The 14,129-nt window shown below is 43.5% G+C and overlaps 1 protein-coding gene across 1 annotated transcript in view; it reads right to left on the bottom strand.

Moving 5' to 3' along the window:
* Positions 1–763: 763 nt before the first annotated feature.
* HDX (highly divergent homeobox) overlaps positions 764–14,129 on the bottom strand; it is a 60,272-nt gene continuing 46,906 nt past the window's right edge. The window contains exons 10-11 of the mRNA XM_075323080.1: positions 3,803–3,925; positions 764–2,596 (exon numbers count right to left, since the gene is read on the bottom strand). Coding sequence (XP_075179195.1) covers positions 2,471–2,596; positions 3,803–3,925 — 249 coding nt within the window. The 3' untranslated portion in view covers positions 764–2,470. The remainder of the gene's footprint in view (positions 2,597–3,802; positions 3,926–14,129) is intronic.

Below are 14,129 nucleotides of genomic sequence, written 5' to 3'. Positions count from 1 at the left end.
TTGTGTGCAGCACAGTCTCCGTTGAATAGGTTTCATGTAAAATGGAAATTTTTCTCCACAATGTGTGAACGTATCATAACATTTGTGGTCACTGGGCCACAACTCCTCAAAGCAATTAAAACGCTTTGAAAAGTAGCAACATTTATGTGCAATGCTAATTTTGGTGTTTTCAAACAAGTTTTGGCCAGCTTTGCCAAAATGGGTGGAACTGGGACAGAATGGGGGCACGACAGGACGATGCCCAATCGTGACATTCATGACAAGCTCCAGAGTACCTTATGCCACAAATCTGACTCAAATAAGACTTGTGGTGAGGCGCATGGTAGTTATCAGACATACCCAATTCATTAAAGGATGTGCGTCTCTTAATGAATCAGGTGCCTCTGACTCCAGGACGTGAACAATGACGGTCTTTGTATACCTAAAAACAAATTGAGGGAGACAAAAAGCGCAGATAGGGTCTTAACCGAATAAAGTGAATATGAAGGGATGAAGAAGGCTCACCTGTAGTAGTTGTGAAAGTCACAACCGTTGTATAACACCTGCTGCAGCTACCTGCTGGAAGATGATAGGTGCATCTCAAGGAAAGGGTTAAACGCCACGCTGCCATTGAAAAAAAATCCAAGACCAAATAAATAGATGGGAATCGTGATCTTCATTCGTCTACACATTGATTTTTAGTCCTGAAGAAGGAGAATAATAGCTGAAACATGTAGACTAATAAAGATCATGATTCCCATCTATTTGGTCTTGGTTTTTCTTCAACGGCAGCATGGCGTTTACCGTAACTGTTTCTTTGATCTGCACCTATGGTCTTTGTATATCAGCACTTTCATCTGTTACGCACTCTCATTGTGGTTGTAACTAAAGCGGGCTATACACGCAACGACATTGCTAACGAGATGTCGTTGGGGTAACGGAATTCGTGACACACAATCGGCCTCGTTAGCGACGTCGTTGCGTGTGAAACGCATTAACGACCGTTAACGATCAAAATTACTTACCAAATCGATGATCGTTGACACGTCGTTCCTATCCCGATTATCGTTGCTGTTGCAGGACGCAGGTTGGTCGTCGTTCTTGAGGCAGCACACAACGCTATGTGTTACACCGCAGGAACGAGGAACCTCTCCTTACCTGCGGCCTCCCGCAATGAGGAAGGAAGGAGGTGGTCGGAATGTTCCGGCCGCTCATCTCCGCCCCTCCACTTCTATTGGGTGGCCGTTTAGTGACGCTGAACGCACCTCCCCCTTAGAAAGGAGGCGGTTTGCCGGCCACAGCGACGTCACTAGGCAGGTAAGTGCATGTGACGGGTGTAAGCGATGTTGTGCGCCACGGGCAGCGATTTGCCTGTGACGAACAACCGACGGGGATGGGTGCTTTCACCAGCGACATCGCTAGCAATGTCGCTGTGTGTAAAGCCCGCTTTAGGACCCAATTCATCATTGCATTTCCTTCAGATTTTTGGTGTTAATGCCTCTAAATTAGAGACTTTTTAATTTGCAGAAAATTCATCAATTTGCATCTTTTTCCAAGTTCTCTTTTGTGGTTTATTTTTCTGCTTTTTACGTTAGTGTGGCTTTTCCAGATGTTTTAGACTTATTCATGAAATTCGAGTTTTGGAAAGGTTGCTAAATTTTGTGCAAATTTACTCCAATACCCCTCCTCCTGGGAAGTGATTTTATGTACATCAGCTAAAGTGTCATTTTTTTGTGATATTTTGCAAAACAAAAACAACGTCTTTGATGTATTTGGCACAAAAACAACAAGTCAAAAAAGAAAAGTAGCTTAAAAAAAAACACCAATAAATGATGGATTTGGCCCTTAATTTGTACAAAACCATGTGCACCTGACAATTCCTACCTGTAGAGCGTAGGGAGAACGCTATAAAAAGGATGATGTCTAACACATAATTGCTCGCGTGGGAAAATAGTTGTCATGGAGAAAACAGCCACAAACTGCAACAAAGTAGAAACCAGAATCTCAAGAACTTTGATAAAAAGATGTTTGACTTTTTGGGGGAATGCTGGCTTCTTATGCCGGGATCTTAAAGCAGGAGATGTGTCAGTGGGTAACTTGACAGATTTACAAGGGCTTGCAATGTTAGGTAACCCTTTGTGGTGATTATCACCCACCTGTTCAAAAATCCTATACAAGAAAAGAATAGACAGACGAGGCCGACTCTATAACTCATACTTAATGCAAAATCGTGGATTACTAGGAAAAACGGTCTAAAAATGGACAATTACGTTCAAAGACCTTTCATTGTGACCACTGATCCCAGATCTGCTTGTAAATTTACAGACGCATTTCCTCCATGTGATATGTTTATTTCCTTTGTGATTATATTTCCACAATGCAAAATAGATTCTATTTCCACTTGATGAAAATAAGTTAGGGATTTTTTTTTTGTATTTTTTTTTAATTTTTGTAAAATCCATCAGTTTTTTTGTTTCTGGAGTCGGAGCGTTCACACGCTGTCTGGGTTGTTCTTCTCAGACATGGAGGAAACGCTGTATGAGGTATCGTCCAGATCAGGAGACGTGTGGCTGTAGTCCATTTCTTCCAGTTCTAGAGGCGGCTCCGTGACAAGAATCTACATTAATAAAAAAAAAAAAAAAACACAACAAGATCTCAACTGTTAAATTTATCATGAATAGTTCCATTGGATTGTTACAAAGATCTACATAACCTGAATGGCATAAAAAAAATACTATCAAAATATTCCTACAGCTCTGCCTGTATCAGTCTTTACTGTGGTTATAGTATTCTACTCAACTCAGGTGATTCCTGAAAAACTGAGTGCAGCTCTGGAATATAATACGGGAGGTAACTCAGGATCAGTAATGAAATGTATGTACACAGTGACTGCACCAGCAGAATAGTGAGTGCAGCTCTGGAATATAATACGGGAGGTAACTCAGGATCAGTAATGTAATGTATGTACACAGTGACTGCACCAGCAGAATAGTGAGTGCAGCTCTGGAATATAAGGGAGGTAACTCAAGATCAGCAATGTATGTACACAGTGACTGTACCAGCAGAATAGTGAGTGCAGCTCTGGAGTATAAGGCTATGTGCGCATGCTGTGTTTTTTTTGTTTTTTTTTTTCATGCTGCGTTTCTGTGCGTTTTTGGCCTCAAAAAATGCACCGCGGCAAAAACGCAGAGGTAAAAACGCACCGTGTTTTTGTGTGTTTTTGGCTGCGTTTTTCCAATACATTTCATGGGTGGAAATATGCAGAAAAGAATTAACATGTACGTTTGGTTTTTTTTCAACTCAAAAACGCAGCCAAACAAAACTGTACTGTGCGGACAATAAAAATGAAATCTCATAGGCTTTGCTTGGGGAAAGTCATGCAGTTTTGAGCCCAAAAACGCACTGCAAAACGTGGTAAAAAATGCAGCCTGCGCACATAGCTTAAGGATGTAACTCAGGATCAGTACAGGATCAGTAATGTAATATATGCACACAGTGATTGCACCAGCAGAATAGTGAGTGCAGCTCTGGAGTATTATACAGGATGTAGCTCAGGATCAGTAATGTACTATATGTACACAGTGACGGCACCAGCAGAATAGTGAGTGCAGCTCTGGAGTATAATACAGGAGGTAACTCCGGATCCGTAATGTAATGTATGTACACAGTGACTGAATAGTGAGTGCAGCTCTGGAGTATAATACAGGATATAAGTCAGGATCAGTACAGGATAAGTAATGTAATATAATGAAAGTATACAAATCTCTGCAGCACAGAGCAGTATTGGCGGCTGAGCTGCAGGTAATATGGGTTAGGTCCTTACCTGTTGTTGTTCCCGGTCGTTTGATCTGACAGCATATATCAGGTTTCTGGTGAAGGCCTGCAGCTCGGCGTACTGCTGCTTGCATCTTTCCAGTTCGCTCTCCATGTATCGCACTTCTTCATTCTGCATTAACAGAGGAGACTGAGTAATCTGGACCATTACCTGGCAGAGTGTTGTAACTTAGGATACAAGTAGAATGCAAGTAAGAAGCTTTCATGTTACATTTACTAGAATGTTAACACAAATTTAAATTTACGCAAATGTTTCACCACATTTTTAAGGAGTGAAGTCCATGACCTATCCAACACATACAAAAATCTTCTTTATCAACAGTTTCCATGGAATTCAACAGGACTTTCTGAGCCTCTGCAGATTTGTCTAAATAAATTAGATTTTTCCCAGCTGATTCTGTGATTCCCCAAAACAGAATAAGCGCGTGCCGAGTTGCCTCACACAAGCACATTGATGGGGGAAGTGACCATTATTATTTCTGGCTATATGCAAAAAAAACAACAAAAAAACCCTAATCTCTTGAATTTTTTTTTTATTAGATCTATTGCAAAACAGTAAAATGTTTCAGTGCTGACCCCTAGTGGCCAAATGGGATACAGTACACACTCTACTGTACAAACCTCTCACTTTATAGTCTGCAGTGACATTGCATGTTGTTACTAAATTGTTATTTCTTGTTATATTATTGGAGGTATCAGTGGGTCCACAAAATTCTAGTAAGGCTGGAAACACATCTATGCGAGTAAAATCGGTCCGACTGGGCTGAAAAAAACTCGGCTGATTTTAGTTCACGTTAGGTCCGAGTGCAACGCAAGTGCGATGCTTTTTCTGAATAAATTAATGATTTTACTAGCGTGTGTAATGCGTATTTTTTACTATGTCATCTGCCATTCAGCGCTGCTACATGGCCGCTGACAGCAGACACAGACAGCCATGTAGCAGAGCTGAATGGCAGATGACAGCAGACACAGACAGAGCCACACTGTCAGAATGAACTCGGGTGAACTTCACCCGACTTCATTGTCATGCTGCGGCTCTGTCTGTGTCGCGCCCTGATTAGCTCGTGAAGGACCACCTGTGAATGATTCACTGGTGACCGCTAATCCCCCGAGTGACTGAAGTGTGTCCCCCTCTCTCATACTCACCGATCCCCGGCGCTGCACGGCGTTCACACTGCTCCGGCGGCTTTTTCTAATTTGAAAAAGCCGGCTGCTCATTAAACAATCTCGTATTCCCTGCTTTCCCCGCCCACAGGCGCCTATGATTGGTTGCAGTGAGACACGCCTCCACGCTGAGTGACAGGTGTTTCACTGCAACCAATCACAGCAGCCGGTGGGCGGGTCTATACTGTGCAGTGAAATAAATAAATAATTTAAAAAAACGGCGTGCGGTCCCCCCCAATTTTAATACCAGCCAGATAAAGCCATACGGCTGAAGGCTGGTATTCTCAGGATGGGGAGCTCCATGTTATGGGGAGCCCCCCAGCCTAACAATATCAGCCAGCAGCCGCCCAGAATTGCCGCATACATTATATGCGACAGTTCTGGGACTGTACCCGGCTCTTCCCGATTTACCCTGGTGCGTTGGCAAATCGGGGTAATAAGGAGTTATTGGCAGCCCATAGCTGCCACTAAATCCTAGATTAATCATGTCAGGCGTCTATGAGACACCCTCCATGATTAATCTGTAAGTTACAGTAAATAAACACACACACACACACCTGAAAAAATCATTTATTAGAAATAAAAAACACAAACAAATTCCCTCATCACCAATTTATTAACCCCGACAAAGCCCTCCATGTCCGGCGTAATCCACGGACCTCCAGCGTCGCATCCAGCTTTGCTGCATGGAGGTGACCGGAGCTGCAGCAGACACCGCCGCTCCGGTCAGCTCCACACAGCTAATGAAGACAGCCGCGCGATCGGCTGAGCTGTCACTGAGGTTACCTGGATCCAGCGGTGGCCGCGGGTAACCTCAGTGACAGCTCAGCTGATCGCGCTACTCACCACAGTTGCTGCGTGGAGATGAAAGGAGCGGCGGTGTCTTCTGCAGCTCCTGTCACCTCCATGATGATGCGACGCTGGAGGTCCGTGGATTACGCCGGACATGGAGGGCTTTTTGGGGCTTATTAAACTGGTAATGAGGGAATTTGTTTGTGTTTTTTATTTCTAATAAATGATTTTTTCGGGTGTGTGTTTATTTACTGTAACTTACAGATTAATCATGGAGGGTGTCTCATAGACGCCTGACATGATTAATCTAGGATTTAGTGGCAGCTATGGGCAGCCAATAACTCCTTATTACCCCGATTTGCCAACGCACCAGGGCAAATTGGGAAGAGCCGGGTACAGTCCCAGAACTGTCGCATATAATGTATGCGGCAATTCTGGGCGGCTGCTGGCTGATATTGTTAGGCTGGGGGGCTCCCCATAACGTGGAGCTCCCCATCCTGAGAATACCAGCCTTCAGCCGTATGGCTTTATCTGGCTGGTATTAAAATTGGGGGGGGACCGCACGCCGTTTTTTTTTAATTATTTATTTATTTATGTCACTGCACAGTATAGACCCGCCCACCGGCTGCTGTGATTGGGTGCAGTGAGACACCTGTCACTCAGCGTGGAGGCGTGTCTCACTGCAACCAATCATAGGTGCCTGTGGGCGGGGAAATCAGGGAATACGAGATTGTTTAATGGGCGGCCGGCTTTTTCACAATAGTAAAAGCCGCTGCAGCAGTGTGAATGCCGTGCAGCGCCGCGCCGGGGAACGGTGAGTATGAGAGAGGAGGGGAAAATGACCGACAGACTGTGAGAGAGGGACAGAGATAGGCCTAAGCCACACGGCGAGAAAAACAGTGCGAGTGGAGTGCGATAAAACATCGCATTCCCCTCGGACCAATTCTAGCCTGTGTGTCAGTGCACATGGGCGATTATTTTCTCAGCCCTAATCGGACTGAGAAAACAATCGCAGCATGCTGCGATTGTAAGCTGAGTCTCTTTCTCTCGCACCCATTCAAGTGAATGGGGCGAGAGAAAAATCGCACTGCACTCGCGGTACACCGGTGTACTGCTAGTGCAGTGCGAGAATGGCAATAGCCGGCTACGCAGTAGAGAGGGAGAGAAATCCCTCCCTCCCCTCCTGAGTGCCGGCCCGCCCCCCGCAGCTGAGGTCTGCTCGCACGAACGGACCTCAGTTGCAAGGACACAGGCATGACACTCGGCTCTGCTGTACTGCCAGCACGAGCCGAGTCTCATGCAAGTGGATCGCAGTAGTGCCCGTGTGGCCCCAGCCATAGTGACGGACCGACCGAGAGGGAGAGACCGACTGACAGAGAATAGTGATTGACAGACATTGGGAGACATCACTCGTTTCCAGTGTTTTAGGAAACATGCGAGAAATGTATTTAGAAAATCGGATGTCACTAGGATGGTGTGAGTGCCGTCCCGTGACATCCGATTTTTTACACGCTCCCATAGACTTGCATTGGAGAGACTCGCAGTAGAAACTCGCAAAAAAGCAGCATGCTGCGATTTTTTTCTCAGTCCGATTTGGACTGAGAAAAAAATCGCAGATGAGAGCCGAATCATTCACTAACATGTGTCCGATTCCAATGCGAGATTTTCTCGCATTGCTCTACTGCGAAAAACTCGCAAGTGAGAAGCAGCCCTAACTAGTAAATAGCTGCTGCACAGAGCAGAAAGTTGAGGCTGCACAGATCCGTTGCACAGAGTATAAAGCTGCTCTGGACAGGGAATAGAGCTGCTGCACATAGTATAGATCTTGCTGCACAGAGCTGCTGCTGCGCAGAGTATAGAGCTGCTGCGCAGAGTATAGAGCTGCTGCGCAGAGTATAGAGCTGCTGCCGCCGCCGCGCAAGCTGTAGATAGAGCTGCTGCGCAGAGTAGGACCTTGCTCTACAGAGCTAATTTATTATATACACACATTGTTTTGGGTAGACATCATGCAGACAACATTCACACTAAACATTAGATCAGCAGTAAGGCTGCTTTCACACATCCGGTTTTTGCAGTGCGGCACAATACGGCGCTTTGCAGAAAAAATGCAACAGTTTTTTTTTTTTGCCGCCAGTTGCGTTTTTTCCGCATAGACTTGCATTAGCACCATATTGTGCCGCATGGCCTTGCGTTGCGTCCGTTTTTTTGCCGGATGCGGCATATTTAGACCATGCGGCGGCCGGATGGAACGTTGCCTGGCACTTTTTTTGTGCGGCAAAAAATGCATCTGCGCAATGCGGCGCGATTTAAAATTCTAGCCTATGGACGCTGGATGCGGCGTCCTGCGGCAAAAACTGCATCTGGCTGCCGGATGCGGTTGTTTGCACTGCGAATGCTCAGTATCAAGCCGCATCTGTCAAAAAACGGACGGGCTGCATGGAAAAACTTATGCAACGGATCCGTTTTTTTCGTCGCATCCGTTGCATAGGTTTTTGAACCGGATTGAGCCGCACTGCAAAAACCGGATATGTGAAAGCAGCCTTACCCTGGCTAGTACAGCGTACACTCCCTCATCCCAGATAGCTGAAAGCTACTCAATATTTAAGGGAATTATCATAGTGGCCCTTTCTACAGACAGATTTGACAAAGAAAGAACATTAGTAATTAATGGTGAATAATAGAGATTGGACGAAAACTCAGATTTTTTTTTTCACTAAAGTTCACATTAAATGGTTAAGAAAACATAAAGAAAGGATCAATAATTTACACATCATTTCATTATCACCAGGAGTGTAATAAAGCAGCATTATACACCATTCTCGGGAGGAGCATACAGAGTTTTGTTGAAGAGTTTTTTGAGTAACTTCACAAGAAAATCACCTGAAAAATCATTTTAAAACAATTGAAAGTCTTTTCTTATTTATTTCAATTGTAAAACCACTTTGCAGTTCATGTGTCCAAAGTTTTCAGGCTGGAAAAAAACGCTTCAGGAAACATAGAAATTTTACAAACCTCTCCACCCAAAACAAGAGATTTTACTTAAACAGTTTTCAATAGAAAACCTGTTTTTGACCTCCTCAAAAACCTCTCCATGTGCACATAGCAAAATGGTGAGCAGAGTCGCATATGTGCAGTCCAGTGCAAGACTACAGAAATGAGACGGTGGCAGGCAGGGATACATACCGCACCCGATACTAATTTTACTACAGCATGGGAACTAGGAATGATGATACAATGACAGTCACAAGTTTAGCAGGCAGTACATCAGATGCAAATAATGTGAAAAGTACTGACCCGCCTAAATATCTTATTTTTTTTGTCATTTTTGATATATAAAGAATGTAATTGAATTTTATTAGTAGTTACCATATATTCTTCTACATAGGGGCAGTATTATAGTAGTTATATTCTTGTACATAGGAGGCAGTATTATAGTAGTTATATTCTTGTACATAGGGGGCAGTATTATAGTAGTTATATTCCTGTACATAGGGGGCAGTATTATAGTAGTTATATTCTTGTATATAGGAGCAGTATTATAGTAGTTATATTCTTCTACATAGGGGCAGTATTATAGTAGTTATATTCTTGTACATAGGGGCAGTATTATAGTAGTTATATTCTTGTACATAGGGGCAGTATTATAGTAGTTATATTCTTCTACATAGGGGGGCAGTATTATAGTAGTTATATTCTTGTACATAGGGGGGCAGTATTATAGTAGTTATATTCTTGTACATAGGGGGGCAGTATTATAGTAGTTATATTCTTGTACATAGGGGCAGTATTATAGTAGTTATATTCTTGTACATAGGGGCAGTATTAAAGTAGTTATATTCTTGTACATAGGAGTAGTATTATAGTAGTTATATTCTTGTACATAGGGGCAGTATTATAGTAGTTATATTCTTGTACATAGGGGGCAGTATTATAGTAGTTATATTTTTGTACGAGGGGCTTTATGATTTTCTATTTCTATCACATGAAAGCCTTATGTGTCTAATATATGTTACCAAAATTTTGTGTTTGTCGTTTATGGCAACAGTGTTCTACGCACGCGGGAAAATAACATGGCGGAGTCTAATGCGATATTCACAGCAACTGAGAGCAGAGGAGGGATAAAATTCTTGTTTCTGCAAGGAAAGTCCACAAAGGATAATAATGGTGATATGTCTCAGACATTGGGGGATCAATACCCTTCATATTCCACAGGTAACAACTGGGTTGCCGAATTTAAAACGGGCCACTTCAGCACTAATTATGAGGAATGTTCTGGACACCCGAGAGTGGTTGTTGTTCCGGAGATCGTCGATACTGTGCACAACCTCATACTAAAGAATCAATGAATTTCAGCTAAAGCAATAGCAGACATGGGGATTTCTCGTGAACGTGTTTGTGTCATTATCCAGGAACATTAGGACATGAGGAAGTGATCTGTAAAATGGGTCCTCAAATGTCTGACCACAGATTAGAGAAACATGCGAGTGACAACTTCCTAGTCCATTTGTCAGCGTTTCCGGACTGATAAGAACTTCCTGGATTGACCGGTCATTATGGATGAGACCTTGGTTTATTGGTTTGACCCTGAAAACAAGGAGCAGTCAAAAGAGTGGAGACACAGTGGTTCTCCTCATCCAAAGAAGTTCAGGGTGGAAAAATCAGCCACTAAGGTGATGGCGTCTGTGTTCTGGGATAAGAAGGGCGTGCTGCTAGTGGACTACCTTCAAAAGGGTTCCATCATCAATGCAAGGTATTACATTGAACGTTTGGACCAATTGAAGGCAGCTCTGAAGGCCCAAAGGCATGGCAAGCTGTCCAAAGGAATCTTGTTCCGGTAAGACAACGCCTCCGCTCACACTGCACAAGCGACCACGGTAACACTGGCAGAGGTGGGCTTCCAGCTGGTGACCACCCACCTTATTCATCAGATCTAGCTCCCTCCAACTATCATCTGTTTCCAAACCTCAAGAAACACCTCAAAGGGACCAAATTTCACTCCATTTCTGATGCCACGGCTGCTACGGAGGCCTGGTTTGAGGCACAACCGAAATCTTTTTGCTAGGCTTACAGAACTTGGAATACCGATGTAAGAAGTGTGTTTCATCAGTGGAGAGTGTGTGGAAGAAATGGAAAGTTTCATCAACCTAGCTAGTTTCTTTCTGGGTAAAGCCAAAGACTTATCAGCAGCCCCTCGTATATAGGAGAGTATTTTCCAGTTTTATCTTCCTTTCCCCGTTCCTTTTGGAGGAGCGCATTGCTCCACATGGGTTTTTGTAAGCAGAGGAGTTAAGCTCTGGATTGGAATATTTCTTTGATAATTTTATGACGGATCAGGACCAGATGACAATTTTCTGAAGTCAGATATGAGATGGATCATGTAAAGATTCTGTGTTTCTGTCTTCATTGATTTCGGAACCTGTAATGACTCTGTGAGCTCGCTGACATTTCACGATGAGTGGCCGGGCACACATGGTGGCATTAAAGAAGAGATTTCACCAGCCCGTCACCAGCCTGGCAGCACAAATCTCTCGCTTCTGTTACCATGGCATCCATTTCACTTGGTTTAACAAGGAATGAAAACAGATTCTCCCCAAATGCTCATTATGTAGAAATTTCAACAAAGAAGCGTCCATCAGCCAGAAGCCCGGGAACACCGCGCCCTGTCCGAACCCACAACTCTCAGGCAGAAGACTAAGGCGGCATTAAGTCTTATCCTATAACGTCCCAATATATACAGTTTTGCAGGATAAAGCAATGGGCACTATCCATAGTCACTGATTGCAGGACTCGTGTTTACCACGGAGGTTTTGATTTATAGCTGGTAAACTAACAGGAAAGAGGAGGAAAAGTAATCATGCCTTTAGAGCTGGAATCATGCGATTTGAAAACGGCTTTGAATTTTACATCTATGTTTTGGATGGTTGCAACTAAATGTTTGTATCCACTCTGGATGCACTTTTTTCATATGCTTTTCTCTATTATCCCAATCCACTAAAAACTCCATGTTTTGGGAGATTTTCTTTTTGTCTTTATAAACTTCTGTAACTTTCCGCATGCTGCAATATTTGTTTTATTGGAATGAATCTGACTCTCTAATGTTTCCAATTCCAAAACTATCTGAATAGGACTTAAAAATTTGTTCTGCAAATAAGTCCTTAAATGTCACGAAAGGGCAGAATGATGCCCGGCACGCGGCGCAAAGGAAGGGAAAAAGGTACAAAGGGGGCCCTGATGATAAGGAGAGGAGGTATAGGTGAACCCTAAACACTCACCTGAGACTGAACTCTGTACTCTATCATCCCTTGACGGGTCCTTGTGCCCCATGCGTGATCACGTACCTGAGCCTTGGCTGAACCCGGACTAGCCCTGGCTAGTGAGCTGGACAGCAAGACACTGGTTTTACTACTACAGTAAGAGAACACTGGGAGAGGGACAAACAAATAGGAATATCAACAAACGGGACTCCACAGCTTCCAAAAGGACAACTTCTCCTGGGAGGTCAGCAAGGCCAGCATAGAATTACTATAACTCTCACATGGGAGAGTAAGGGAGTGAGGGTAAATAATGAAGGGAAGTGACCGCAAGGTGTATCAGCGGAGATGAGCGCTATATGAAATATCAGCAGGATCAGAAAGCAACTCTTAAAGGGAACCTGTCAGGTGCAATATGCTCCCAGAACCATGAGCAGTTCAGGGTGTATATTGCTAATCTCTGCCTAGCTGTCCCGGCATCTAGTAGCAAACATAAAGATATCTTTAGAAAGAATATTTCTAAAGATTCTTTATGATAAGCTAATGAGCTCAGGGACTAGTCGCAAGGGAGTTAGTTCCCCCAACTAGTCCGCACTCTTAGCATGTTGGCATGCCCCCACTGGCATACTAACATTCTATTCAATGCCCATTGCCCAGCATCATCGGCGGGGACACGTGTACTTGTGTCTGTTGTCACTGCCTCAGACGCCGGGTTTAGAGTCAGTGCGCATGATCATAAGTCACCGCACTTCCGGTCATGCGCACTATGAAGCCAGGTATACACCACACAGGTTTAACAAGACAGGTTCTCCTCAGAACAAGCCTCACTATGGTCGGCCACAGAAATTAAGTGTCTCCAGTAAAATGAACCAGTCAATACTTTTAGACACATCACAGCTTTAGAAGCTGAAGCGGGTAAACAAAGTTACAAAATATGGAATATGCGCACAACAATTGGTTTTTACATTGCAGCATGGCAGTGCATAGGTGTATCCTTTTTGACGCTTTTTCCAGGCGACATCTGCCTAAAAAAGATGTCATATGTACATACCCTTAGAGATGCATGCTTACACTATACACTGTCTGACACTTTAATCACCTCCAGAGCTGTACTCTCGTTACTGCTGCTTTCCTTCTATCATTGTGAGTTTAGGTGACGAGAAGAGCTCAGCTGTTAGTCACTGTCTGACATATGACCTATCAGGATTGTGCTTGCAGATCCAAATGTGTTTGGAGTAGAAAATGTGCATCAGTAAACATTAAGTAAAGCAAAATTTCATCATTATTCTCTGCTTTACACCGAGATGTTGTAAAAACAGAATTACACCTTAATTAAAGCCTTAAAAACCGCAGAGGAAATCGTAAATATAAACCTCGTTACTGTATCCTAATCCCATAATCTCAGCTATAAAATCACAAGCAGTAAAGTATTTCCGAGAATCATGCTTTCACCTCTCCGGCTGCCTGCAGGGAATCCAGAGAGTGTTGTGATTTAGATGGGGATTAATGGCGGTCCGCAGTAACGCATCCAGGCGACTCTTATTCACCGTCCCATCTATGTGATATTGTATTAACAGGTGCATGATGTGACCTTCAGAGAAACAGTCAATAGCTGGTGTATACTCCTCCTCTGGATATTTAGATAGGTGAAGGCCATGACGGCGAGGATGTAAAACTTCAAACAATGCCACTGCAAGCCATTTCATCGCCTACATTATTAGATCTACTTTAATATTTTATATTTAAAAAAAAAACACAACTAAAAATGCAGAGACAATATCCCAGCACTCCCTCCAGCCCCTTCAATTAAAACATGAAACCGTCTTCTGTGCCTGTCTTAGGAGTTTAGATATTTCCCTCTTTTTCCTCCACATGACCCTGTGCCTAGTTGTAAGACAATTGTCTGCAGCAGGAGCCTCCCCCTCTGCCCTATCTGAAGCAGGAAACACAAGTTATTTGATTTCTGAAAATGGAGCCAATCAGCAGAAGATTAACCCCGTATTCTCTGCGAGATTCCTACAAGACTGGGAAGTACAGGAACCTACAGAATATCCTGCAGTCTGACGACTAGTGTCAACTTGTATCATTCACATTTACTTTGAACCTTCT

The sequence above is a fragment of the Anomaloglossus baeobatrachus genome, chromosome 9 (genome assembly GCF_048569485.1).
Source record: "Anomaloglossus baeobatrachus isolate aAnoBae1 chromosome 9, aAnoBae1.hap1, whole genome shotgun sequence".
Taxonomy (NCBI): domain Eukaryota; kingdom Metazoa; phylum Chordata; class Amphibia; order Anura; family Aromobatidae; genus Anomaloglossus; species Anomaloglossus baeobatrachus.
Note: the sequence above shows the minus strand (reverse complement) of the source record. Positions and strands in the feature narration are given on the sequence as shown.